The sequence below is a fragment of the Lethenteron reissneri genome, chromosome 27 (genome assembly GCF_015708825.2).
Source record: "Lethenteron reissneri isolate LAM-NWPU_2019-01 chromosome 27, ASM1570882v1, whole genome shotgun sequence".
Lineage (NCBI taxonomy): Eukaryota > Metazoa > Chordata > Hyperoartia > Petromyzontiformes > Petromyzontidae > Lethenteron > Lethenteron reissneri.
In genome coordinates this window covers 2,805,195-2,833,086 of record NC_083805.1, presented here as the reverse complement: position 1 = coordinate 2,833,086, position 27,892 = coordinate 2,805,195, and the positions used below count along the sequence as shown (strand labels likewise).

Below are 27,892 nucleotides of genomic sequence, written 5' to 3'. Positions count from 1 at the left end.
AGAGTCAAATCGAGTTTGCGGGTACAATGATGTCAACGGGGCTGCCCAACGCGATCTCAATTTTATTTTAACGTGGTTGGTTTTTTTTTTGTATTCGAGACGTGCTCCGGCCGTGGTTGCTGCCGAATCTGAGCTGGAACGAGCAGGGAGGGGGGGCTTTCTCTGGTTTTTTTTAGCAAATAAAAATGCTAAGTTGTGTAAACGGAGCATCCGTCCTGGGCGCGCTGCGCGTCTCATTGCTGCGTTGCGCGTGACGATGACGACGACGACGCGGCGCAACATGCAGGGCGGCATGATTGCCACTCTGCTGCTGGATGAAGACGACCTCCCCCGCGCCACCGCGCACACAGCTGAGGGTACGCGTAGTCATCCTTCGCCACGCTAGTCCGTACGGGTAAAGGTGGTAAAGAGTACAGAACAATGACGTCAAGAGATTGCCATGCTTGCATGGCAATCTCAATGACAACAGCTGTTTTTATACACACGGTGGCCACCCATCCAAGCATCAATCCCTGTCCTGCTTGGCCTCTGAGGTTTTATGTAAAAAAAAATAACAAGAGAGTGGTTAGGATTGTTACCTCCGATGTGATGACACGCACACGGCCTGTAGCTGGGTATGGTTACATGGAAAGCATTGCACGTTCTATTTGAAAGAAAACGTTATCTTTAGGCGTGCACAAAGCATTGCCTGTTTATTCAACTTCACATCATCACATTTGTCGCTTTATGTTCATTTCCCCCCCCCCCCCCCCCCCTTGGGCGCCATCGCAAAAAATAATTTCCACAAAATTGAACCGTAAATCATCACGGGGCACAAAAACAAATTTACTCTCACATCACAGCCGTTAATTGGATTGGATATGACTTTGTAATTAATTCCTAAATAAGAAAAATTTTTCCACGTGGGTGCTCAAATTGAACAATTACCGTCTCGCGCCGCGTGCCAAACTGGTCAATCGTCGGGGGTTCGCATCGAGCCCCCTCCACACACTCCAGAGATGTTCTCGTCCAGAGTCGGCGTTTTTGAGAGGATTGCGGGGACTGGGAGGCGCGAAAGGGGGCCTTCGAAATCGATAGGGCCCTTCCCCCCCCCCACCCCACCGCGACCTCCGGCTCACAGCGAAGATTTCGGCTTGGCGTGGAAGCGGGCGATGGCGAAAGGTGAAAGGTCAAACGAGGGCGCGTCTCCCGTGGCCATCTCGGCGAGCAGCTTGCCCACGACTGGCGCCAGCTTGAAGCCGTGGCCTGCAGAGTGAGCGGGGAGAGGGTGCGTGGTTGGCAAGGGGGTCCTGGTACCAGCAGCAGTGGCCGGTGGGTGCACGTCGGCGGGGAGTGGTGGCGCAGCGGTTAGCACGCTGGGCTATGAACCCGACGACGCGCGTCGATTTCCGCTCCCAGCCATCGTCGGTGACGAATATCCAAACCGGTCCGTGGCCTTCTCTCCCAAGGTGGACCAAACCTTAAATGAGTGATGGTGTTTAAACATCAGCACTGGGGAGGCAAAGGTGGCCGGGTGTGGTGTTAGCCACCCAGCCAATCGTGTGCCGTGCCGGCCTTTATCGGTGCTCGCTTAACAACACTTGCCCCAACAGCAGCGGTGCAGAGTCTACACTTTATAGCGCACACTCAATGTCTCCAGCAAAAAAACTGCGCCTCTCCCGAGCCACGCCGGATGTGTTTTCTGCATCGTAGGTCAGGAGGTCACGATCAGCCACGTCGCTGAAGGGTGACGGGTGCGTCCGTTTTGAGAAACGAGCGAGCGGAGCGAGTGAATCGTAGTCGTCGTCACGCTCAACCCCGGTGTCACCACGAGAGGTTGACAGCTTTCCAAACAAGTCTCCAAACTACAATTGTGCCTCTTCTGTCAGCTGCTGCCACCCTTTTGAGAGAAAAAAACAGAGAGTTGGAGCGAAACGGATTTTTTTTAGGTTGGTGGCCTTATTAAGAAGAATGGGCGCCGAGCTGTCTGGCAGTCCGACCATACATCCGACAACCTCACAGTTTCTCGTCTCCAAAAACATAATTGTCTGTCAGATGTCTGGCTCTGATCTCTGCGCGGCCCTGCCCGCGACGTATCGGCGCGGGCGCTTCTGTCTCCGCCGTAGGTCGACGGCGCATTTTTCTGCCGCGTGTTCGCCCCGGCTTATGTTGCGTTCCAATCATCGCCGATAACTTTCGATCACCGTGACGGCCCCGTTGTGTGGATACGAGCCTCTTCACGCCGTACTTCGCCCTGCTGGGTTGGCGAAGGGTTGGGGGGCGAGAGCCGTGACCACGACCGGGATTAGAGATCGCCCACCACCGATGAGAACCGTGGCCGGGAATCCAAATTGAGGCGGCGGGGTTGGGGGTAGTGAGGGGAGTGGAGGGGTCGACGGGTTCGTGTCGCACCGCTGTGTTACGCCGCCCCCTCTCTCTGCGGATCGGACTGCAGCAGTGGCGGGTCCATGACCATTGATTTTCTAAATGCGTTTGAAAAACATTGAGTGATATTTATCTTCCTACTTTGTTTTTGTTGTTCTTTTTGTCCCCTTTGAATTCGCGAGACGCGGATATAGAGAGCGCAGGATAAAAAACTGACCCTCTCAAAAGTTAGAAAGTGGACTTGGGAGTTGGTTGCCCAGGATATGGCAGTACAGCAAGCGGGTTACTGTGGGACAAAACCGTTGCACACCCCCCCCCCCCCTTCCACGTATGCAAGAGACGGTGCCGTGGTGGAGCGGCGGCGCAGTGGTTAGCATGCCAGGCTGTGAATCCAGCGACCCGAGTTTGATTTCAGGCCGCTGCTAAGATCGGCTGTTAGCGATATCTGAACCGGTTCTAGGCAACACCACCCCCATCCTTCACCAACCTGCGTTGACCAACGTGGTGAAGTACGGTCAGACATATCCCCATGACTGACACGGCGTGAGCGAGCCGTTTATTCAGCACTCGATGATCAAAGGGCTGTAAATTATGACCATCTTTATGATGTATGTAATGGGTGCACATGACCTCCCCCCCCCCCCTGCAACCACAATGTAAAAAAAAAGAATCCGTTCTTGGGCCAAATTGCAACCCTGAATGGTGACATTTCAATATGTTCTCCCCCGAATTTTAAATAATCATTCGCTACCCCTTAGAAATCCACTGCTGGATGAAGGCCTACGCCAAAAAAATAACAATTTTGGTCGTGGAGGTTGCGTTGACCATACTTCACCGCCACGCTGGTCAGAGGCGGGTTGGTGAAGAGAGGCGATGGAAGGGGTAGGGGGGGTTCGGATATCTACTCGCCATGGATCATTTCGCAGTGGTCAGGAAGCGCACCGGGCAGGGGGGTGGGTGTATCACCACTGCCACCATATTCGAACCCAACCGTCGTCAGAATGAAAAATTGGTACCTGAAAACCCGGCGCCGATGACGATGTTCCTGTGCACAGGGTGGCGGTCCAGGATGAAGTTCTCGTCGGGGGTGTTCTGGGGACGCACGATGCAATGACGAGACAGGGGCCGCCATCGTCCCGTCGTTTACAAACGTTATCGTCTCCCCCCCCCCTCACCGACACAATAACAACAACAACAGAGGCGACCGCCGTCGCCATTAAGTGTGACCTATCCGCTTAGTCGCTCGCGGTAAAGGGTTAATGCTTGATCTTTTTTTATTTATAATGTTGTAGGGAGGGGGGGTAATTTGCGGCATGCAGCTGGAAACCTATCGGGAAGAGTTTGATGTGCGTAGTTGGTCGTGGGTGGGGGGGGGGTTGCAAAAGAAATGAGATCTGAGATGACGGAGGTGGCCACTGCCGCTGCGAATCAACGTTGGCATTCGCCGAGCTGCGAGCGCGCAAACCCGGCGACCCGACTTCGATTCCCGCTCGCAGCCAACATCGGGCGAGGAATATCCGCCAACGGTCCTCTTGGACCTCCCCTCGGTCGACTCAGCCTCAAATGAGTACCTGATGCGATGTGAAGTAAACATCGCCACTCGGGAGACAAAGGCGGCCGGGCGTGGTACTGGCTCGTCGTGTGCTTTGCCAGTCTTAAAAGGTGCTCGCGAAGAGCACTTGCCCCAATAGTCGGTGAAAGGCTATATGGGGGATCTTTGTGTGTGTGTGGTGTACACGTGTGGGGAACGGTAGCATAGCGGTTAGCGCGCTGCGCTACGAACCCAGCGACCGAGTTCGATTCCCGCTCACGGCCAACACCAGTGAAGATTATCTTGACCGGTCCTGGGTCTCCCCTAGGACGACTCAGCCTCAAATGAGTACCTGGTGCAGTGTGTTAACAGTGCTGACCACCCACCCCCTCGTGTGCTGTTCCAGCCTTCATAGGCGCTCGCTAACAGCAACTGCCCCAACAGTCTGTTGACGGCGATACGGAGGATCTGTGTCTCTGTGCGTACGTGTCCGCGCGAGGTGCGGTGCTCACCGTGTACATGCACGTCTCCACCACGGCCGGCGTGGGCACGAGGCCGGGAAATCGGCGCGACACGTACGCGCGGAGCGCCTCCACGTCGCTCTTGTCGCCCTCGGCCCCCAGGTCGCGCGCGTCGGGGTTCACCGGCGTGCCGTAGTGGTAGCACACCTGCGTGGTGACACACCCGGGGAAAAACCAGCACTCCCAGCATCATTATCGTCGTCGTCGTCGTAATCATCGTCGTCATGATGTTCAACTTCTGTCGCACCGTACATATCCAACCGTGCTCATCAGCGAAGCGGGGGAAGGACAACAAGCTAAACACAAACAAAAGTGTTCTAAATAAATGAGTTATCAGTATAGATTTAAGTGCATCGCTGCAGTGGATTCCTTATATCACAAGAGCGTTCCAGACGGCCGTAGAAGCGCATCTGAAAGCGCGCGATGCGGTGACCGTCTATGTTCGATGGCCAGCCAAAAGCCGCTGCTACGAGGATGATCACGTGACGGTCATCGTCGTCAGCCCAGCAACCCTGCAGCGTGAACTTGCTTGAAGGTCGACAAGGTCGACGTTTTAGCCGGTCGGTGATTGGCTAATGCTGCACGTGGCTTCTGCTTGTAATCCAGCGCTGTGGAGGCGGCAGCGAGCGTTGGTGGCTGATGATGATGATGATAATGAAGGCAAATTCCTTTGTCAAGGCGCCCATCCTCCCCTAACCCAGCTTAAATATACGCTGCTAAGCTTGGTGGTGTTCATTCAGACGCTGTCTTTCCGACAGACCTGTTCTTCACCTGAGGACGGCTGCTACGTGACTTTACCGAAAGAACCAAGAAGATAATGAAGGGAGTTTGCACTGCCCGCTAAACTGACTCTTGCAGTCCTATCAAACTCAAATTACTGCAGTAAAGTTTCTGGGTGGTTCCCCCCCACCGCCCCAACCAAAACAGCCGTTGCATAACCACGCAACTAACCCCGCCAGCACGAGCGCTGAAACTAAAATGCGTTTTGACAATTCTATCCAACCGGTTCAGGAGGCGCTAAATTAGAGCAGGGCGTTGCTATGGCGATGTCTTTTGGGATGAAGGCGCGAGCGAATCGGGGGGGGGGGGAGTTGCCGGATAGCCAAATCCCATGGAGGATCGTGCAGTCACTCCGACAAACCACGTGGCCCTCGATTTTAATCAGCCAGAGTATAGCGGCCTCTAGTGGCTTCAGAGGTCATGCGAACCCATTTCACGTCGCGGCATAGACAAAAAATTGCAGCCCCTTGTCAATTGCCCTAATGGATGAAGGCCCTCCCCCATCCCATGTAAGTCACGCGTTTGTTTAACCATACTTCACCGTGCTGGTCAGTGTGGGCTGGTGAAGGGGGCGGGTGGCCAACAACCAACATCGGCAGAGGCAATGCTGGTGAACTGCCGGAGGAGGGTGCAGTGTTGTTATTTTGTGCTACGGATTATAAAATTGTGTCGAACCAGAACCCGTATCTTAAAGAGGGGATGGGAGGGGGGGTCTTATGTACGTATGTTGAACTTCTTTCGCACCGTACGTAGCCAACCGCGGCTAACTGCCAGTCGTCTACGACATCTGGATGCTACGACATCTGGAGACACTGCGGGTCGAAACCGGTCAAGAGTGCTGCTTGTGCCGAATCAACGCGGCTGAAATGCTGCCCTCCCCAGAAGGCCGTGGGGCCAATGGGATGTGTAAGAACAAAAAATAACTTTAATTGTTTACGTGGAGTGACGGGGTCGACGGAATGAGACGCATTGTCTGCTTGCCTTTTATTAATCTTATCACCTGCGCGCTCCACAATGACACGAGCAATTAGTTTGCGTTATTCGTGCAATAAATCACTTTTGCTTTTACTTTTACGGACCACGGGTCCATATAGGGGACATTACCCACTGCCCCTTGAGGCTATTTCCTTCTCACGGCGCAGGCGGCCAACCGGCACGGTCGCGATAAGGGGCCGCCCATAAATGACGTCACGCGATTTTGGACGATTTTTTACCCCCCCCCCCCTCGTCACACGGCGTCACAAAAGTCAGACCCCCCCCCCTCAAATATAACGTCACAAAGCTCTGCCCCCCCAAATAAAACATGCTTCAAATCGATTTAAACTATTGTTATTGTAGTGCGTATTTAATGTGCCGCTGCGCTCTGATGTTATAGGAGAAAACATTTATTAAAACGTTTATTTAATTAAGTAGAACGTGTTGTCTATATTCATTTAAAGTTGCGCATTTTTATGTGACGTCACATTTCTAAACGCCCCCCCCCCCTCTCGTCACACATCGTCACAAATGTCTGACACCCACCCCCCCCTAGGTGCGTGACGTCATTTATGTACGGCCTCTAAGACGAAGACTACGAACAAGAGGGCCCCCCTCTGCACCTTGAGCAGGCCCGGGTACTCGTGGCTGGGGAGAGAGTAGACGTGGTGTGGAAGGCCAGAGGCGGCGTCCAGCACGCACGGGAAGCCCGAGGCGCCGCTGTAGGAGCCCGGCTCCTTCTCCTCCCAGTAGCACACGTTGATGCGCAGCGGCTGCACGCACAGCGGGCACGGCGCAGCGGCCAGGACAACACTCGCCGCACACTCACCACTCACCTGGCACCACTCACCACTCACCTGGCACCACTCACCACTCACCTGGCACCACTCGCCACACACTCGCCGCACACTCACCACTCACCTGGCACCACTCACCACTCACCTGGCACCACTCGCCACACACTCGCCGCACACTCACCACTCACCTGGCACCACTCACCTCACACTCACCAATCATCTGACACCACCACTCACCAAACACTCGCCGCACACTCACCACTCACCTGGCACCACTCACCACACACTCACCACTCACCTGGCACCACACGCCACACACTCACCGCACACTCACCACTCACCTCACACCACTCACCTCACACTACTCACCTCACACTCACCACTCGCCAGACACTCACCACACACTCACCACTCACCTGACACCACACGCCACACACTCACCACTCACCTGACACTACTCACCACACACTCACCACTCACCTGACCCCACTCGCCTGACACCACACGCCATACACCACTCACCACACACCACAGCGCCGCACTCACCTGACACCACTCACCAGATCCTCACTGCACACTCACCACTCACCTGGCACCACTCACCACACACTCACCACTCGCCAGACCCTCACTGCACACTCACCACTCACCTGACACCACACACTCACCACTCACCTCACACCACTCACCTCACACCACTCACCTCACACCACTCACCTCACACCACTCGCCACACACCACTCACCTGACATCACTCACGGCACACTCACTGCACACTCACCACGGCCCCAACACACGCATCACACGCGTGACTCACCAGGCGCTCACCACTCGATACTCACCACTGACCAGACATCCGAAGTGATTCTCATACTCACCTTCACTGCAGCATTTGTGACCATTAATTATTTACAGTGTGTGCAAATTAATGTTAATTATATACTAATGTTACAATTTGGCTAAAGTTGAAAACAAAGCTGTACAAAGAGGGCGGAAGAGTATAAAATAACTGAATATTTTCCAGGTCGCCGGTAGACTGGAAGAGCCATGTGACTAGCAGCCACAAGCAGGGCAAATATGTATACTAGATGTGGTATGCCGGGGTGCGAAAATATGTTTAGGGTCACGAGTAAACATACGCCGAAGAATTCAAGGTGGTTTCTCACTCAAACAATGAAAGCATGGGGCCCCCATTTACAGCAATGGGCCATTGGTGGAAATTCGACATTCCCATGGCAGAGGAGAATGAACTAGAGAATACATTCACGAAGGAATAGGGAACTGAGTGAGCGCTGGAAATTCCACATTGCTAAGGCAGGGGAGAACGATTGAATGGAAGAACAAATTAATGAAGGAACGACCAAATGAATGAGTGAACACATGAGCCAAAAAATAAACGAAATGTAGTGAATGAACGAATTGATGGCGAACGAAAAACAAAACTACAAATTCATGATTGAACAAACAACTACCGTAAGAACAAATAAATAAATGTATTAACTAAACGAAACGTTTGAATGAATGAACGAACGGTGGAGGGAGTGGCAAAGGGGGCGGGGCGATCGCGGCGGTGGGCGGGGCGATCGCGGTGGTGGGCGGGGCGATCGCGACGGTGGGCGGGGCGATCGCGGCGGTGGGCGGGGCGATCGCGGCGGTGGGCGGGGCGATCGCGACGGTGGGCGGGGCGATCGCGGCGGTGGGCGGGGCGATCGCGACGGTGGGCGGGGCGATCGCGGCGGTGGGCGGTACCTGCAGCGGCAGCCGGAGCCCCAGCGAAGAGAGCAGCGCGCCTGCCCAGGCCCCCACCGCGAGCACCACGGCGCCCGCCGCAAACCGCGGGCCCCGCCCCTCCTCGGTTGCCACGGTTACGGCACCGCCGCGGCCCGGCGAGACCGCCGTCACCTTGAGCCCGTCGATGATCCGTCCGCCATTCTCCTCGATTCTCTTCTGCGCAGCGTCGAAATCGCAGAGGCACAACGGGAAAGAAGGGAAGGGAAGCCGTGGCGAGGAGCAGGAGGATGAGGAGGAGGAAACGCGTTGTTGTTGTTTACTCGGCCGTCGTGCTCTCCGAACGAGATTAAATTTGCACGGTTGTTGTTGTTGGGTGGCTTTTTTGCATTTTGGTGGGTGCGTGATGGTATTTTGTGGGGCGTAATATAACGCCGCGCGTTTTAATCCTGAAATTTTAATTTTTTTGTCGTAAATTTGCGTGGTTTCTTTTTTTAGCAGCACGCTCGCGAATAATCTGCTGTATGTAGGTTAGGAAGAAGGGTGTAAATTATGAATGCTTATGCTCTGAATTTCAAGCACCGGGTTGGCGTGCAGACGCTTTCACACGCACACACACAGTATTTGACCTGAGCAAATTACAAACGACTGCATTATTCTAAATATATGCGGGTAAAACTGCGTGAAATCACATTAAAAACAAAACACACCAAAAAAACAGTCTTCCTCCGCATACAAAATATATTTCAGATATATTTCCATGGCACGTGGCAGCATTGGTTGGAAGCAGGCAAACTGAATGGGTTTTACATTTTTCTGGATCTCATTAGCAGCATTGGGCCTGTTAAACTCATGCTGTAGAGCCTCTTAGGTAATTTCTGCACCCTAGCGTGTAGCTCATAGTTCACTTGGGAGAGGATTCAGTCGTGGTTCTGTGATATCTTCTTCCATTGGCCGCTCTTTAACATGGGGTGATGCAATGCTACGTGACTTTACCGAAAGAACCAAAGAGTATAGATTATTTGTCGAAACAATTAGGATAAAATTGGGGGTGGGAAATGCAAACGAAAATAATATGAACGGATTTTTAAAAAAATTAAGTACAGTCCGTTCTGCTATAACGCTATGTGTTTTTCATAGCGCGATGAATCTATTAGAAAACGTGTTTTTTTTGTAACGTGGATGCGAATCGGATATAACCAGTCCCTCCAGAAAAACGCGGAGTTTTTTGGTGATTGTTGCGGGCAAAAATCGTTGATTATGCGGCACGTTTTCTTAAAAAATGCGATGGAATATGCGGGATATTTATGCAATTTTATGCGATAAAATTGCGGGAACTTGCAAAAACTGCGGTTTGATGAAAAAGAGAAAAAAAAAGTGATTCCCCCAACACCCTATTCACTAGGCTACTACTTTAATGTAAAGAGTCATTTCTTATTACTTCCTATGATAAGCAAGCATACTGCATCACAGAAAGTGCTGGGAATATTTAAGTTCTCATCTTGTTTTATTTCAGACCTTAACAAACAGATGGCTCAAACTTACAAAACATTGAGTCGAACAAGTTCTGTAGCTTTACAAAATGAATATGCTACAACTTCTGTAAAAATGAATAAATAAAATATTAAAAAATAAAATGTGTGCTTCCTGTTTTACAGAGGTAGCTATACAAAAACAGACATCTTCTGTTAAAATAAGTGTTTTCAGTGCACAGTAACGTAAGCAATACAGTAACAGTACAGTCTTACAGTAATGTAAATTTACATACTACTAACAAAAAAGTGCAATCTTTCAACTGTAAAGTTGCATAAACTCCTGAATAAAACTAACTACGTAGCCTCTAACGCTTCATAACGTTCCCATGGCAACAGGGGAAACGGCTGCGCTTGTGTGAAGTAAACGCAACATTTTTCAACTTTCTGCTAAGATATATGTGACTTTTTGCAACGAAAATGCGGGGATTATGAAATCATGCAAGCCCGCATATTTTGCGCGCGGAAATCTGCAATTTATGCGGCAAAAGTGCGGCGTATTTGAAAAAACGCGCCCCCCGCATAAATATGCGGACTTTGGCTGATTTTGCGTGGAATCTTGCGATCGCATAATCGCGTTTTTCTGGAGGGACTGTATAACGCGATTGAGTGAACGAAGCTACGTCGCGCGCGAATAGGAATAAGCGTTTGTACGGCTGCCTCGGCGTAGCATCGCACGAGGTGGGATGCTGCTGGATGCTTCTAGATTCTACCCACGTGCCTCAGTCTTTGTTCAGCCTGCGTACGCATCTCACTTGTTATCGCGGACTGTGCTTTACCAAATATAATTCGTCTCGCTTTGCATACAACTTTGTTGATTTAAATTACAATGAGTGGCAAGGGTATGAAGCGTTCTGCTAGTGGTGCTAGTGTAAGTGAAGTGAAGAAAAGAAAAGCCATAACTCTTGAACAAAAACTCGATGTGATACAGCGGTACGAACGAAACGAAAGAACACATGACATTATTCGCACAACGGGACTCACCGAATCCACGTTGCGCACTATTCGTAGCAATGCAGAAAAAATTAAGGAAAGTTGTGTTTCTGCAACACACATAAGTGCAAGTCGGAGCATCAGGGCAAGGCCCAAGATCGTCGAAGAGACTGAAAGGCTTCTTAGTTTATGGATAGAGAGTACAACAAAGAGGCGATCGGGCGCCAGCTTCTTGACGATAAAACAAAAAGCCCTTTCAATCTATGAAGACCTCAAGAAAAAGTGTAAGCCAGACAACGTCCAACCATTTAACGCAAGCAGCGGGTGGTTTGCGGGCTTCAAGAAGCGCTTCGACTTGCACAATGCGAAATTGACTGGCGAAGCGGCAAGTGCAGATACAGCCGTTGCTGCGAGCTTCCCGGACGCCCTGAAACGAGTTATTGATGAAGGTGGCTACAGTCCCGATCGCATTTTTAACATTGATGAGACGGGCTTATGTTGGAAGAGGATGCCTTCCAGGACCCACGCCTCCAAGGAGGAGGCAACAGCTCCAGGCTTGAGGGCAGCGAAGGACAGACTCACAGTGATGTTGGGAGCTAATGCGAGTGGCGGCTATCGGCTCAAACCTGTTGTGGTACACCACTCGGCTAACCCGCGCGCACTCAAAGGCTTCGTAAGGGCTGACCTTGGGGTACATTTCCGATCGAGCAAAAGAGGTTGGATGACTGACCAAATTTTCACGGACTATGTGTTGGAAACATTGCAGGACGAGCTGTGAAGGTACTGCAAGAGAAAAAATGAGGACTTCAAAATATTGTTAGTCGTAGACAATGCGCCGAGCCATCCACCCTGTATTGTTGATTTATCGGAGCAGATAAAAGTTGTGTTCTTGCCACCTCATACAACCTCACTGTTGCAACCAATGGACCAAGGAGTTATTGCTGCATTCAAGGCCTACTATCTGAGGCGCACCTTTGCCATGCTGATTGAGGCTACGGATGGAGAGAATAAGCCAAGCGTCAGTGACTTTTGGAGGTCGTTTAACATCAAGCAGGCAATTGACATCATCGTAGAGGCCTGGGCAGATGTCACGCAACCGTGCTTAAACGGCGTCTGGCGTAAGCTCCTGCCTCATGTCGTTCGTGACTTTCGGGCCTTCGAGGCGCAGCAGGAACAAATGAAGAAGATCCAAAGACAGTGCGTGGCGCTAGCAAGGCGAGCAGGATTCGAGAAAGTAGAGGAGGATGCCGAGGAGTCCCATAGGGAGGAACTTTCGACGGAGGAATTGCAAAAACTGACTGCTGAGGTGGTTGCGGCAATTGAGGAGGAAGGTGACGATGGTGATCCTGAAGAAGCACCACCCCGTGAACTAACTGCAGCTATTCTATCGTCAGCTTTGCAAGACTTTGAACGGGGCATGCAAAAGTTGGAGGACAATGACTGCAATGCGGAGCGCAGGGCAAAAATCCTCCGAGCAATAAAGGCTCAGCTGGCCCCATACGTTGAACTCCTCGACGAAAAAAGAAAAGCCGCCAAACGACGGAAGATTGATACATTTTTGGTTCCAGATGGACCCCAAACCTCTGAAGAACCAGCGCCGTCAACATCCAAAGGCACCTCGTCGGCCGGTGCAACGTTTTTTCGACCACGAGCTCCAAAAGAAACGGGTCAATCACCCGAGTCGCCAAATGACACAGTGATGGTTGAATTATCGGAATCATCAGATGACCTAGCAGAGGTTGAATCGCTCCCATCTTTTAAATCAACAGATGATCTACCAATGGTTGAGTCATCTCAACCCTCTCCTTCATCTTCACAATGACTCCATCTCCCGCTCCACCACTCCTCCCAAGCGGCCATCTTGTCTTCTTGTGGTAAGTGTAGATTTTTTTATCTACGTTTATTCGCATTTCTTAAATATTTCTTGTGGTTAAAGTTTTTATGAAAAAATGTGATCGTTAAAAAGTGTGAAGCGAGTCACTTCACACCCTTCATCGTTTTCCCTTTTCACCCTAATCCACGGCCAGGTTTTCTAACGCTTAGCGACTAATGCTGTGACGTACATTTTTGTATAAAAATAAATGATAACAATTTTTATTTAATTATATCAAACTAAGACATAGTCATTATAAGATAACACTTACAAATCGACAATAATTTAACAAATTATAAAAAATGTCAGTCATGTTGGTGTTTTCGAAACCTACTACCCCCTTAACTACCATTTAAAAAACGCTTATTACAACGCAATGATTCCATAACGCAGTGCTCTTCAGGAATGCAACGACCGCCGCGTTATCGGAGAGCAGACTGAACGTGACATCATCGTCCACGAATATTTGTGAATGTTTGGGCCACGTGTGCTTCTCATTAGGCCGTGAATTAACATGCTGAAGCTCCGATGGCGAAAATCCAGACATCAAACCCAAGCGCTCTGCAGCGTTGTTGATCTGCCACTGACCGCCGAACCTCCTTGGCGCGTGTGTGTGCGCGATCCTGGGACACTGTCCAGACAACAAGCATCTCAAGTCATTACCTACATTTCAAAAAGAAAGACTCCAATGCATCCTCTCTCATCATCCATACATGCAATTTTTTTTTCACGCATCGTTGTAGCGCGGCGCTCGAGGAGCGGAGGTTGGGGTAACGGGGGCTCTTCTGGTGTGTTTTCGGGTTTGTACCCTGTTTTTTTGTTTGGTTTTTCGGAATTCGTGTCCGACGTATCAGATCCACGTGCCAAGAGTTTCTTAGCGCGTGGCAAGTACGTGTAAATTACACGTCCAGGTGTCATGCTTGTGAGGCACGTGACAGGAGTAGCTTAGGGAGTAACGTAACCGACGCTGGTCCAGTCCGCCAGAGAGCAGGCCTTGTAGAATGATGCAGTTTGCAAATTGGTCCATCGTTTGGTTCGGGTGGCCACGGTCGCTGCACTGTGGGGCCGTCTGTAATTTTCCCACTCGTGGGAGAGGTGCTCGCGGTAGCCCAAGCGGTCGATGGAGGGAGCCGGCCACAGTTTTCTTGGCAGATCATCGAAGCCTGTGCGGAGCAGATCAAGCTCGGGAGCTTTTCAATTGGCAAAAAAGCTTCCAGGCACGTGGAGCGAAACGTCCGTTCGTCGGGCAGAATAGCTCAGTGGTTCAGCCTTTAAAACGCATCGGAGAGCCGTACGGCACAACCGCAAAAACCAATGCGGCGATGACGGTTCGTCCTTTGGATTTTAAAACCTCGTCCCTGACCCTGGCGTCGCGAGTCGTGAGTAGCGCAAGAGGAGCGGAGGATCGCCACGGCCTGGCGGGGACGCTCGTTAGCTCCCTGCTGTGCTCGTTCAACATACTCACGTTTTTTTCTCCTCCAATAACGTTCGCCTACGAAAGTGAGTTTCGCACTCGCACGTGTCCTTTCATATTTATTTATCGTTGCAAAATTATTTTGGCTCTGCACTGTGGCTGGAGGGGGCTTCGGAGGCGCACGCTGCGAATTACATTACGGAAAGAGACAAAAAAGGAAAGTGTAGGTTTTAGAGAACGTACACGGCACTTTAGAGATTTAATTTTAACTATTAATGAATATGTGGGGCTTGGGCAGGGTGAGTCAGAGCTAGAAGGGGCGATGGCTGCTGGCCGAGACTAACGACGGAATGACGGCAAAGGCAGGGAATGTCTTGGCCGTTACAGTCAACAAAATAACACGGAAAATAGTTTTACCCCGCACCCTCTTTTCGCACAATAGCAATACTAATGGCATTCATAACGAGGAATATTTTGACGGACATGCTGACCGTGACTCCAAGGCACGGAGGCAAGTTCAGTGTCGCTCAAAGCCGGGGCGATAAGAGGTGGTTGGGGGGGGGGGGCGATGATGGCTGCATTCCAGACGGCGGGGGGCTGCCATGGACGATGAATGGGTGGCGCAAACGCGTGGTGAATGGACGGGACGGGATCAAGGCGGAGGACAATTTGCCCACAGGAGCCTCTGCTAGGGGGGGGGGGGGGCGGCTGCCATTCATAGCAGCAGCTGCATCGGCCATCGGCAGGAACAACAGCTCGGGGCTCCATGGTGGCAAGATGCTAACTACCTCGCCTGGTATGCAAGGAGGTCGTGAGCTCGATCCCGATCCTCACGCTTGCTGCTGTATATTTGGAGTTTGCTTACCTCTATCCCCGTGGTCGCGTGTATTTTTCTCCGGGTCCTCCGGTTTTTCCCTCCACATTTAGAATAGACATGCGTTTATAGTATTTGGCTGCTGCACATTTCCACGTGATAAGCCACTTCGTTGAGCGATCATTTGTGGCCATGTCGCTTCGACAAAAGAGCTACGTAGCAGCTAAGTGGGCCTTACCTAGTAAAATAAAAAAAATTGTGTAGTTCTAGCTGCTGCTGTTGTTGCCTGGGCCAATGTCTGGCCGGGCATTGGATCCATCCCACTCCAACTCACTCGCAGAACTAAAGACGGCCAAAGAGTTACACGCAGTGTAATAATACTAATTTAGTTTCACAAAGCAGGCGTAAAATCATGCAAATTTCATCCCATAACGATTTGGAATGTTTTAACGCGCACACAGGCTCAAGTAACCATAGACAAAGCGGGAGGGCAGCCGGAATCAGTGCCGACAATTGCCCAAGCTATGTGGTCCTTGTGTTGAGATATTTGGCCATGATCACCAAAACAGATTCAAGAGTCCAATTTTTGTACTGCTGGTCACCTTGCATACTCAGCCCACAACACCTTGGTATTCGCAGGCAGTCTACCATCGAAGTACTAACCAGGCAAAAAACTTGCGTAGCTTCCAAGATCCGAGAGAATCGGGTGAGGTAAGGGCGATTCGCACAGACAATCTGGAATGAGCTGATGGGGCCAACTGCTGGGAAGCTGGCAACCGACATTAATGAACGAGCGAATCAATTAAGAAGTCTAGTAGCTGGGCAGTCCAGTGCAATGAGTGAGCTCAGTACTTTGGAAGTTTTCACACTGAAACATCGCCGAGTCGTAAATTATTCTAACGCAATTAAAGTAATGAATATTCAGCAGAAATTCTTGTTTTAATGAAGTCAGTGTTGTAATGCGTTTTCAAGCAATATCACGCCCTTGGAATTAACTTAAATCGTCAGTAACTCCGAGGAAACATTGTTTATATTATTGTTGCCATCTAACAACAAAGCCATATGTTAAATTTCGTGTTTCGTTTGTTACATAACGGTGGTTAGCGGGGCATGCTAGCCACCTGTAATCCCACGCTCCCGAGGCAAGGTGGATCGCAAGAAGAGATTTAGAAAAAGAAAACTCCCAAACCTGCTCGTCTCCCGGGGGGGGGGGGTTGGTCAAAAGATGGCAGTAGAGCAAGTGGGTTCATTAACTCATCTGTGAGTGTCATCTATCATAAGTGCGGCGCCTACTCGAGTGGCCTCCTACACCAAACACCTGAAACATTCCCAATGTAGCAGGACAAGCCTTGAAACAACTATTCAGACTAGATATTCCAATAGATGACACTTTTACTTGCCCAGACATTTTCTATCCACTGCTTGACGAGGATCTCGCCATGCCGTCCCTGTGGGTCATGATGGTTGTTTAACCATGCTTTGCCATGCTGGTCAGTGCCCTTTGGTAAAGTCTTGGGCCATAGAAGTACAGTGTAACAATGGATCGTGTTGTGCTGCCCTCTGCTGGCCACCACGTAGCCACACAAGGCATAGCACTTCGAAACAATTATCCATCACCTCTGCCACACGCACAGGGATAGCTGCCACCGGGGGGTCCCCTTGGCTAGAATGCCACACAGAAGACAGTGGAATGCTTTCGACGAGGTGTGGTGGAACACGCTTGGGAGCAGCCGATCGATTTAAGCCAGCGCCACGACGCGCGGGCAAACCCTTCCCCTCCTCCCCGCAAACTCACCCAGAGGGCGGACATCGCTCGCTGGGCGTGGAGCACCCCTCCGTCCGGCTCCAGGATGGCAGCGGTGGGAGCGCCTTCCGCGCTGGGAGGGAACGCGAGGCCCGGGTAGCGAGCTGCCAGCTCCTCGCCTTCCAGGCACTCGTGCCGCGCACCCACGTGCTCCAGCGCCCGTCTCGTTGCCTCAAGCTCCAGGTTCCCGCGAGGGCCCAGCATCAGCAGTCCCGTGCGCCTGTCCAGTCACATAGGGGGTTGCGTAACTTTCACGGTGTAGCCCGCATGCTGAGCTGCTGCTGTACTGGCCTGCCAGGAATGCTGTGGATGTGTACTACTCTGCGTTGTGTTCTGTCTCCCCCCCTATTGTTGTGAATTATCTGGCGCTGAGGTGTCGCGAAGAGGATCTGGAAATGAAGGTCAACTGGCCGATGGAGTTGTGTTCGCATAAATAAACGAGGCTGTTGCAAATTGTAGTTGAAAATATATTTGTAGTCAGCCTGCACACTGCACAGTTTCCTCAGGTTCAGAGGCACAGACAAACAGGAAGGCAGCCACAACCGGCACCAAAAACTGCCCAAGCTTTGGTCCGATAGTAGGATGTTTGACTAACTCCGTGATTGAGTGATTATACATGTGGAAAGAAACTAGAGTAACGAGAAAAACTCACGTGTACGAGGGGGAAACGCTCTATGCCCGTGCAAATGTAGGTAAAGAGGCAAGCCAGGGTATGGCGACCTTGACGCCCATGGGATGGGAGTTTCACGACATTTGTGTGAATCACCAACCCTCACCTCCGCAAGCTAGCGCCACCGTCACCGGGCCTATCCACAACAATCCTACCTGATCGCACCCCGTGCTACTGTGCCCTCTTGCACACCACCGCACACACCATCGCAGTATCACGAGGACAAAATAAGGCGAGATGGATGTGGCGTGGCCACAATAATTCCTGGAACAGCGTTCTGGACTGTGCCACAAACAGTTGGGTGGACAGAGTCGAAGCATTAACTGTGACGCGGGGGGTGGGACATGGCAGCCAGCTCTGCATGCGACGTGGATGCCTGCTTGGAGGTAGTACAGAAAGTAGATTGCCGTTAGGCTGATCTGCGCGTGTATTTTTATATTTAGTTCACTCTCGGACGTGTGAATTCTTGCGTTTTACCTATGGGCGCTGTGGTTGTGGTATTATCCCGCACGCAAAACTGCCTCGAGCAATTTGGGGAAAAGTGTTACCCGCGCATCTCTCCTAAAATAGTCTAAAGACTCGATTAAGGCTCTGAAGGGACAACAAAGAATTCTAATTATTGCCCACCCCACCATGGCCGAGGGGAGGGAACGCGCCTGAGAGGACATTAATTGCGGAGATGGAGTGACGAAATTGGCTCGTGTACAGGCACTGGCATGGGTTGCTGCTTCGTATGATCGTTAGGGATAGCAGAGGTCTTCATCCGGCGATGGATAGACCATGCCTGCTGATGATGATAATTATGAAGGCGCTTCAGGGTTCGTATCAACACAATAAGCAATTGACCTTGGGGCATCATGCCTGGTGCCTCCCGTTCACGTAGGCCGCGAGAGATCTTGAAACACACCACGTGTGATGAGGCCCTGCCTCAGCACACGTGGTTACCACTCAATTGGAAAATTACTCAATTGGAATTATCGCATTGCAAATATCGCCCCCCTACTGCAAAAAAAAGCAAGCGAGCACCTCCTGAAAGAGCCACGAGACTCGGCGAGGCTTTCCTGGGTATTCAACCTTAGTCGTAATAACTGGTGCCCTCTGAGCCATTGAGGCACCTTGAAAGTGTGCGCGTGCAACCCATCAAACCGATGGAGTGGGTGGCGCACTGCGCAATGGTAACCCAGCGGCCAGAGTTCTATTCCACAGAAATGGCGAACATCAGTGACAAGTGGTGTCTGAACCGGTCCTGGGCCTCTCCTAGGCTAACTCTGCATAGAAAAATGTGTGCCTATAGTTGCGGTGTGTAAACGTCGGACACTGGGGAGGCAAAGACGGCCAGGCGTGGTGTTCACCGCACCACCCATTTCTTGCGCCGTGCCGGTCCTCATAAATTCTCGCTAATAGCAGTTGTCACAACAGCCTGTGTATGCTACACGGGGGGATCTTTGTCTTTTCCTTTGCACTCATAAAATACCCAGTGTGAGCACTGCGAGCAGTGTTCACCCTTTGCCCGGAGTTACGCAACGTAACCCGACATGTCTCTTTGCAAGGCCAAGCGGCTTCACCACGGGGTCATTTGTATGCCACACAGAGTGCACTTTCAATTTCAGACAAATTCCGTGAATTAAATTAGGTGTTCTCTCGAGGTGGCTGGCTTTTATACGTGCCCGGTTCCCTCACGCGGGTAAGCTTGCCTGTGTTCAATCAGCGGTATCATCTGCTCGCCTCTCAATTCCCCCACGACACCTCACACTGATTGGATGATGACGGTCTGCAGTGCTACCAGGTGGCATAAATCGGTGTAATCATCCATAAATGTCCGTGTAATTTTTCTTGGAATTTTTTTTTAACTGCCTGTTTCTCAAGAGTTATCACACAGTGCGCTTATCGAGCTGTCGGTGCGTCGTGTCACGAGACGGAGGGTCCGTTCGGAATTCTCGCATGGCGGTGTGTCGCCACGGTGTGTCAAAGAATGGCCCGTGGAAGCAGATTTGACGGAACTACTTCTAAGCTCCTGTTCAAGCGACGTCTCTTACCCACACTCGGAGGCGCTTCACTCTCACACGTGACCCGACACAGAGCAATCATTACTCATCGCACGACGAACTGAATCCTTTTCAATCTCACAGCTGGAATTTATGCAAAATTACGTGAACTGGAGCAACGTGAGATCGAATGGAACCGGTGAGTCCAGCACGCTGCTAACCGTTACACCGCCACCGTGGGTGGCTCCCTTTCGTGCCTCAGTTAAAAAACGAAAAATTGCGCGAGGCATTTCTAAGCGTGCGGCAAACCGCTACCAGGGTCCATGCCAACGTCGTCGCCGCCTGTCGCGTCGCTCTCACGTGTAGAGGGTGGAGCCGGTCTCTCTCCCGAGCCTCTCCCACGCCTTGAAGCAGTCGGTCATCATGAGCGCGTAGTGCAGCTCGGGGTAGGCGCGGCGCGTGATGCGCGACTGCCCGTGGGAGCTTCCGCGGGAATGGGGCAACGGAAACTGCGGCGGAGCAGAGAGAGAGGGAGAGGGTTGGGTGGCATTACGGCGGGGATGGAGAGGGATTGCAGAGAAAGAGATCATTCGTTATTGGCGAGTCTTTGCACGACAGTCAAACAGATATGTTTCATTCTCCGAGCCGGAATTTAGCCACGTTAAGTGCAACACCAAATTCGTGATTCTTTTGTCGTGTCGTCATTGGTAACTGGCCAAAGACATTTACACTTGAGACGTTACAGTCATTTCATCCCAGGCGGCTGCCTGAAATCGAACCCAAGTATCTCGGCGGGGCCAACTCAGCGCTGACCTCCAGAGCCACCCGGCCACCTCTAGAAATGTATTTATATTTATTTTCACCCAATTGAATAGGCTGTGGTCTGTGCCATGTCTCGTGTTATTACCAACACCACACCGCAGCGGCGCATAATACATTTCATACCATAAACCACAGACATGAAGTAGTGGCGCAGTGGCTTGCGCACTGCGCAATTAACCCAGCCACCTGAATTCGATTCCTGGCTAAGACTAAATCAGTGTTGATTGATATCCGAACTTAACAGTGTGGTGAAGTATGGTCAAACAATCTCCATATGACTGACATGGCATGGAAAGGCCGTCATCTACCAGTGGATTGACAACTATAAATTATGTTCACTATTGTAATTGTTACAGATGTGTATACCATATTTGCAACATATATAGAACATCTCAATAAGCCAAAGGAGTACGTGACCAAGGACACTGTACACATTGAAGAGGGGCCATCTGAAAGGAACAAATATCATCTTCAATATGAAAAAAAACGTAATTTATTTTTCTGTCAGTCTGTTTGCTGCTCATGGCACCTGAGCCATTTTAAGTGGTTCAGAGCCGGGACTCAGGCAGGGCTCATTCTTACTGGAAGGAACCAGGCACCGATGGTATTAATGATCAGCTCTGTAAAACCTATGACCTTTGACCTAGTTCAAACAAACCGTGGCCACACGTTTTTTTCTACATTAAAGCTCACGTATTTTAGAAATGAATACGCTCTTTTCTAATTCTATTATTACTGTGTTTTGAGTTTAGAGCTGACAATTGTTTTTATTCAGTTTTTTTGTAAATATATGTTTGTATACCCAGGAAAGCCTCACTGAGTCTCAACAGTGTTTCAGGAGGGAATCTGTCCAGTAGCCTATGGCTAACGTTTAGCATTGGAATGTTTCACCAAAACAGGTTAGGATACATGTGTTTCTAGCTGTGGGAGGTAACCAAAGGACCCATATAATAACCATGCACAACAGAGGGAGAACAAACAAAACTTCACACAGAAAGGATCCCGAGTGGGGAATCGAACCCAGGACTTTTTTGTGGCGAGGCACGAGTGTTCATCACTGAGGCAGCCTGCGGAAATAGTCCGAGTGAAATGAGAAAATACAGATAACATGTGGATATCAATTGTAGTCTTTGGGGAAGTGTTAAACTGTGACATTTCACAGGCATATTTACCCAGCAAAGCCTCACCAAGTAGGAACGTTTTGCAGGAGTCGTTTAACCATTTTGCTGAGTTGTGTTAAACCATTTCTATTCAAGACTGCTTGGCTTCCTGTGAAAGTGACCCACCCCTCAGAGCTCCGCACAAATATAGACTCAAGATTCTGTGCTAATAATAATCTATGACCCTGCGTCTGTGCTAATAATCAATTTCAACGTGTAACGCGCCACACAGCGTTCGCTCGCTCTCATAAAGACCAACTCGGAGGCTCGAGGAGGAACCACCACAGACCACGCGATGAGCAGATGCCAACAATCGCGCAAGCTCAGCGGTCCTCGATATATTAAGGTGGTGTCGGCCAATTCATGATTGTTTACATGTAGGAGGAAACCCACACGGATTGAACCTACAACGCCCCACATAAAAAAAAAACTAAGTAAAAACGTTTTATTTTACTAAGGTCCACTGAGCTATATTGCATTTTTTCAGAAGAGACCTGGCCACGATTGATAGCTCAACGAAGTGGCTTATCACGTGGACATTTATTGCAGCCAAATACTCAAAACGCATGTTTCTAAATGTGGAGGGAAAACCGTGAGGACTTCGAGAAAAATCCATGCGACCACAGGGAGAGCATGCGTACTCCAAATATTCAGCAGGCGTCAGGGTCGGGTTCGAACCCACAACCTCCATGTATACCAGGCGATGTAGTTAACATCTCGCCACCGTGGCGCTAAAGATTCCCACGTTAAATACCCAACCCCAAAACTCCCCGACCCAGCCACCCATACTCTAACCCCTAGCTCAGCTTCCGCTGGAACGACTGCAGCTGTGAATCCATGTGAGAATTATTAACGAGATGTGAGGCTAGTTTACACGTTAAACGAAAGGGCATTGATTTGCCCCACTCACTCGCGGCCAGTGGCGTAGCTAGGATATTTTGCGCCCGGGGACGAACTATAAAATTGGCGCCCCCCCCCCCCCCCCCCGTTAAATCACATACCAAAATGTAATTACATGACATATAGGCTGTGTGTGGCGGGATATATAAACTTTTAGATTGAGGTGTAGATTTGTGCAGTAGTTTCAGGCTGCCGCGCCCGCCGCAATAAGTTCTAATGTAACGTTGTAAGCCTCATTTTGGCGCCCCTTTACCTTGGCGCCCGGGAACACGTGTACCCCCCTGCCCCCGCCTAGCTACGCCTCTGCTCGCGGCTTGTTGTTCATATCGTTGCACGATGTTTCTGCACGAGATCAGAGCCGATTGTACTTCACCCTGCGTCGTTGCGTTCTCGCTTAATTAGGCCTACGGATAATTTGGTGAAAGAAAGTAATTCGTGTGCGTAACTCGAAAGCCAACGTTATTGCCTGCCCAAATGAACGCCAAGGCAATGCTCATCTCCTGCTTTACAACCCCGTGAGCTGACGGTGGAAATTCCTATGGCGCCAATCATATATTTAACTAACTCAAGTGTCTCCATTTCAGCCGGAACAAAAGCGGAAGTATCCGGAACGCTATTCCAAGGAATTGCTTTGGCAACGTCACATCCATTTCGCCCTGATTTATCCTCGGTGGTGTGTAAGAATATACTGTGGGGTAGAATAATGGACGCTGTACTCTAGTGGCAGTGACTTAAGCCAATAATCCCCTACTCCAAGCCAGCCTGGCAGCCAAATGAAGGACCCCCTTGCTTAATTAATTAGCTCCTCTTCGTACGGCAGGGTACTGAGTGACGTTGGCTGGCCAGTTGAGGGCCACGGGAGCAATGGTGCCATTGTCCGGAATGCCGCCAGCGAATGAGTGAAGCATTGGCCGCTGTTGCCCGATGTGTGCCACGGTTTGGTTTTGACAGCCAGTCGCTGCTTTTCATCTTCCAGCGGTGTGATAGATTTTATCTCTTGACAGCTGCCCGTCCCTTTCCATACCACTACCACTTACAATACCTCCGAGGACAAACGCATGTTAGAAAGAGATACAAGAATCCATGCCTACGCATGGTTTTTATTCCTTGTGTTTTTATGGCATTACGCTTAGATGCGCTACTGGCTAAATGGTGGTGAGGAACGCCTGTGGAGGCAGCGAGGGTTCGTGGATCGCACGAATATGGGCGATGAGAAGATGCCAAACCCTGGCCGGCTGGGACAAGGCAGGACGGCGAGTGGACTTATCGCCATCTGTTTACATCTGTACGGGGATTGAGTGTTTCCCCCTCGCGCAGGGCATGGGTTTTCTCCGGTAGCTCCGGTTTCCTCCTCCCACGTGGTATAATAAACACAACTCATCATTAATTGGGGGCTGAAAACATCTTGAAATAAAAACCCAATGTTATGGAAGAAATCGTATTTTAACAGAAAAAAATTGTGCACTACCAGAAGGAAGGGCGTGTGGCTGATGGGTATGTGTAAAAATGTACACACATTACGTGTACGCGGAGGGAGAGATGTGTGAAGGTGGTGTGTTGTCCGCTTGAAAGAATAACTATTTAGGGATTTCAAGGGGGCTTTGCACCATCAAGCACCACTCCGACGTAGTGGACTCGGGGTGGGAGAGGGCAGTCGATCTCATCTCACCTGGTCAAGGAGCAGAACCTTGGAGCCGGGACGGCTGTCAAGGAGGTGGTAGGCCGTGAAGGAGCCCTGCACTCCCGCTCCCACCACGATGTAGTCGAACTCCTCCAGAGACATCGTCCGCTCGGATCTGCACGCAGTGTTGAGCGACAGGCAGAGAGAGAGAGAGGATTTGAGTTGTTGTTGTGTACCTGTGTGGGTTATCGTGTCTGTGTAAGTCAGCGTGTCCTCCGGCTTGTCTTTGAACGGAGCGGGGTCGTGTAGCGGCGATTCGAGTTCGATTCCCGCGCACGGTCAACATCGGTGACGAATATCTGAACCGGTTCTGGGCCTCTCCTAGGTCGACTCAGCCTCAAAATAGATGGGCAACTGATTTCTTTAGAACTGCTTCTTTGTGCTGAGTTTGTTGTCCTTCCCCCGCACCTGCGATGGGCACGGTAGGCTACGTACGGTGCGATGGAAGTTCAACTTAAATGCATAGCAACTAGGGAGACAAAGGCGGCCGGGCGTGGTGCTGGCCACCCACCCCCTCGTGTGCCTTCACATGTGCTCGCTAACACTGCCTTTGCCTGTTCTTCAGAGTGAGTGTTGTAACGGCAGCGGGATAATTTGTTGTGTGCGTTCTTGCGTGTGCGAATTATTGTGCGAATGAGTTATATTGTGTGGACGAGTGTGTGTGCATGTGTTATCGTGTGCGAATGAGTTATATTGTGTGTACGAGTGTGTGTGTATGTACATGTGTTATCGTGTGCGAATGAGTTATATTGTGTGTACGAGTGTGTGTGTGTGTGCATGTGTTATCGTGTGCGAATGAGTTATATTGTGTGTACGAGTGTGTATGTGTGTGCATGTGTTATCGTGTGCGAATGAGTTATATTGTGTGTACTAGTGTGTGTGTGTGTACATGTGTTATCGTGTGCGAATGAGTTCTATTGTATGGACGAGTGTTTGTAAGTGTGTGCATGTGTTGTGAGTGTGAACGTGTTGTGAGTGTGTCGCGAGTGTGAATGAGTCGTGAGTGTGAATGAGTCGTGAGTGTGCATCCCTTACTGATTGAACACAGTCGGTTGGTGGTGACGTTCATGCGCGCCTGGTGTTCGTATGCGTCGCCTTGTGCCGTGTGCGCGTGCGTTATCACGTGCGCCTATTCAATGCGTGCTATTCCTAGTGTGTGAGGGTGGCTGTGTTACCCGAGGTGCACCTAGCCTGGCACAAGCGACACTTCGTGGCGAACGACGATTGTTGTCACTGCACTGCGTTCTTGCCTACGTGCGTTATTGTTGTGGCTGCGCGTGTGCGCGCGGTGTATTTATTCTATATATATCTAAATAAAATATAGCTGCTAGACGACACGAAGTCGCCAAGAAGCACGAACCCGGTCCCCTGCAGAACAGCCTCAAAGTCTCGAGTCGGTGGTGCCTGGGGGGGTTCCGCCTGCCGGGTTGGAGTGACTGCGCGCGCGTGCGCGTGTGTCCACGCGCGTGAACCGCCTCTTGTAACCTTTTACACCCCGAGTTATAAAGTCCAGGCACGTACGAGGATACAGTAACCGTGTGGGAGCGTGGTCCGGCGAGATGCATTTGCTAGAGGAGAGCCACAGCGCAACCCCTGCACAGCACCCCACGGGTACACGTACAGCAAAGACAAAGGTCCCCCACTCCCCCCACTCCCCGTGTAGCCTTGACATACTTTTGGGGCAAGTGCCGTTCGCGAGTTGCACCGATGAAGGCTGGCGCTGTGGCACACGAAGGGGGGGGGGGGTGGCCGGCACCACGCCACGGCCGCCTTTGTCTCCCCAGTGGCGATGTTCACACATTGCAGCAAGCAATAGTTTTGAGGCCGAGTCGATCTAAGGGAAGCCCACGACCGGTTCAGATAAATATCATCGCTTGGCGTTGGTGCCCGTGAGCGGGAATCGAACTCGGGTGGCCGGGTTCGAAGCGTAGCGCGCTAACCGCTGCACCACCGCTCCGCGCGCACCAGAACACACGCACACACGCCTCGCCAAGCCCCTGAGGCTCGGGAGGGTTGGAAAACATGTTTTTGCTCTCTGGCATGCATGATGTGTGTGTGTGTCGTAAGTATGTATGTGTGGGGAGCGGTCAGGGAAAGTGAACTTGCCCTTACAGTCTCGTAAGGCTATCCGGGAGAGGGGGTCTTTGAGTCTTGGAGGGGCGGGAGCGCAGCGGTTTGCGCGCTGCGCTGCTAAGCCCAGGCCGCCCGAGTTCGATTCCCGCTCACGGCCAACACCGGTTGACTCAGCCTCAAATGAGCACCCGGTGTGGTGTGTAAGCATCGCCACTGGAGAGACAAAGGCGGCCGGGCGTGGTGTTGGCCACCCATCCCCTCGTGTTGCATTTCCGGCCTTCATAGGTGCTCGCAAACAAAACTTGCCCCAACAGTATGTGAAGGCTATACGGGAGGGGGTCTTTGTTTTGTATGTGTGGGCAGTTGGAGCCAGTCGCTCTCGCAACAACAGCGGAGGGCAGAGCAGCGAAGCTCACAACAACGCGTGGAGCGCCGGGCGATAAAATATAGTCGGTGAGCTTTCGACACTTCATGTGTCCACGGTGTGCACGTGGCCTGGCACAAGCGCCGTGGTGACATCACCTCCCCTTAGTGGCGAAGGGCGGCTGTTGTTGATCTCAACTGGTTCCGGCCCTCCCCTAGGTCGACTCAGCCTCAAATGAGTACCTGGTGCGGGGTGCAAACATCACTCCTGGGGAGACAAAGGCGGCGGGGCATGGAGCTGGCCACCAACACCCTCGTGTGCCATGTCGGCCTTCATAGGTGCTCGCAAACAGCACTTGCCCACGTGTGTATGACCTCCTGCCAGCGAGCCTTCGACACTTACTGTGGCCTCAAAGTGCACCTAACCTAGCACAAGCGCCGTGGTGGTATGTTTCAATGCGTGTGTACGTGCACCTGTGGGGGCCGTCGGCCCCCGGGGTCCCTCCCGCCTGCATCCCCTATTCCGTTTACGTTACCCCACCTCCCTATTACCCGCTGCGGTTTCGCCGGCATTCGAACGCGACGCCCCTACTGTTACAGCCTCGCGCCGCGCTCCCACGCTGCGAGCATACGTGCGCACATCATCGTCAATCAAACGCCGTGCTCGCAGTATAGCCCTGTGCGGCACGTTACCAATGCGCATCCGTATTATACACGTAGTGAACGTGCGCGCACACACGCATACAGCTCCACACGCGATACGCACTCTTGCGCCGCTCTGCGCAGCGCTCGCCGCCTGCTGGCCGCTTACGTTATGAGCGCGCACCTGGGGGACGCCGATTACGCACGCACGCCCACCCACACGCCGCTCCGCGCACTCCAACTCAACTCACGTTATACTCGCGCACCTGTATCACACACGGAGTGAACACACGCGACACCCACTCTCGCACCGCTCTGCGCAGCGCTCCCCCGAGGCGAGCCGCAGCACCACAGAATCACTGCGTACCCACGCGCAACCCGCGCGCTCAGCTCCGCGCAGCGCTCACTCACGTGGCGAACCACTGTGCACACAGCGCACCCACACGCTCACACTGCACGACAAGATCACGCGAGACCACGCTTCGCTATTAATGATTTATTATATGCCACCTGCGAATTGATGTTGAATC

General features: G+C 51.4%; 1 protein-coding gene across 4 annotated transcripts; it reads right to left on the bottom strand.

The window, feature by feature from the left end:
- Positions 1–731: 731 nt before the first annotated feature.
- On the bottom strand, positions 732–25,831 carry PIPOX (pipecolic acid and sarcosine oxidase). Of its 4 annotated transcripts, none has more exons than XM_061561110.1 (9): positions 25,460–25,829; positions 24,273–24,399; positions 20,082–20,230; positions 17,058–17,286; positions 8,718–8,915; positions 6,795–6,944; positions 4,408–4,563; positions 3,381–3,456; positions 732–1,245 (listed from the first exon to the last, which is right to left on the bottom strand). In XM_061561110.1, exons 2-9 carry the CDS (start codon positions 24,384–24,386, stop codon positions 1,115–1,117), a joined length of 1,203 nt encoding a protein of 400 aa, XP_061417094.1. In that variant the 5' UTR covers positions 24,387–24,399; positions 25,460–25,829; the 3' UTR covers positions 732–1,114. The 4 variants fall into 4 exon arrangements, with proteins under 4 accessions (XP_061417094.1, XP_061417093.1, XP_061417092.1 ...); XM_061561109.1 differs by having other exon boundaries at positions 25,645–25,829; XM_061561108.1 differs by having other exon boundaries at positions 25,320–25,828.
- Between the last annotated feature and the right edge of the window lie 2,061 nt (positions 25,832–27,892).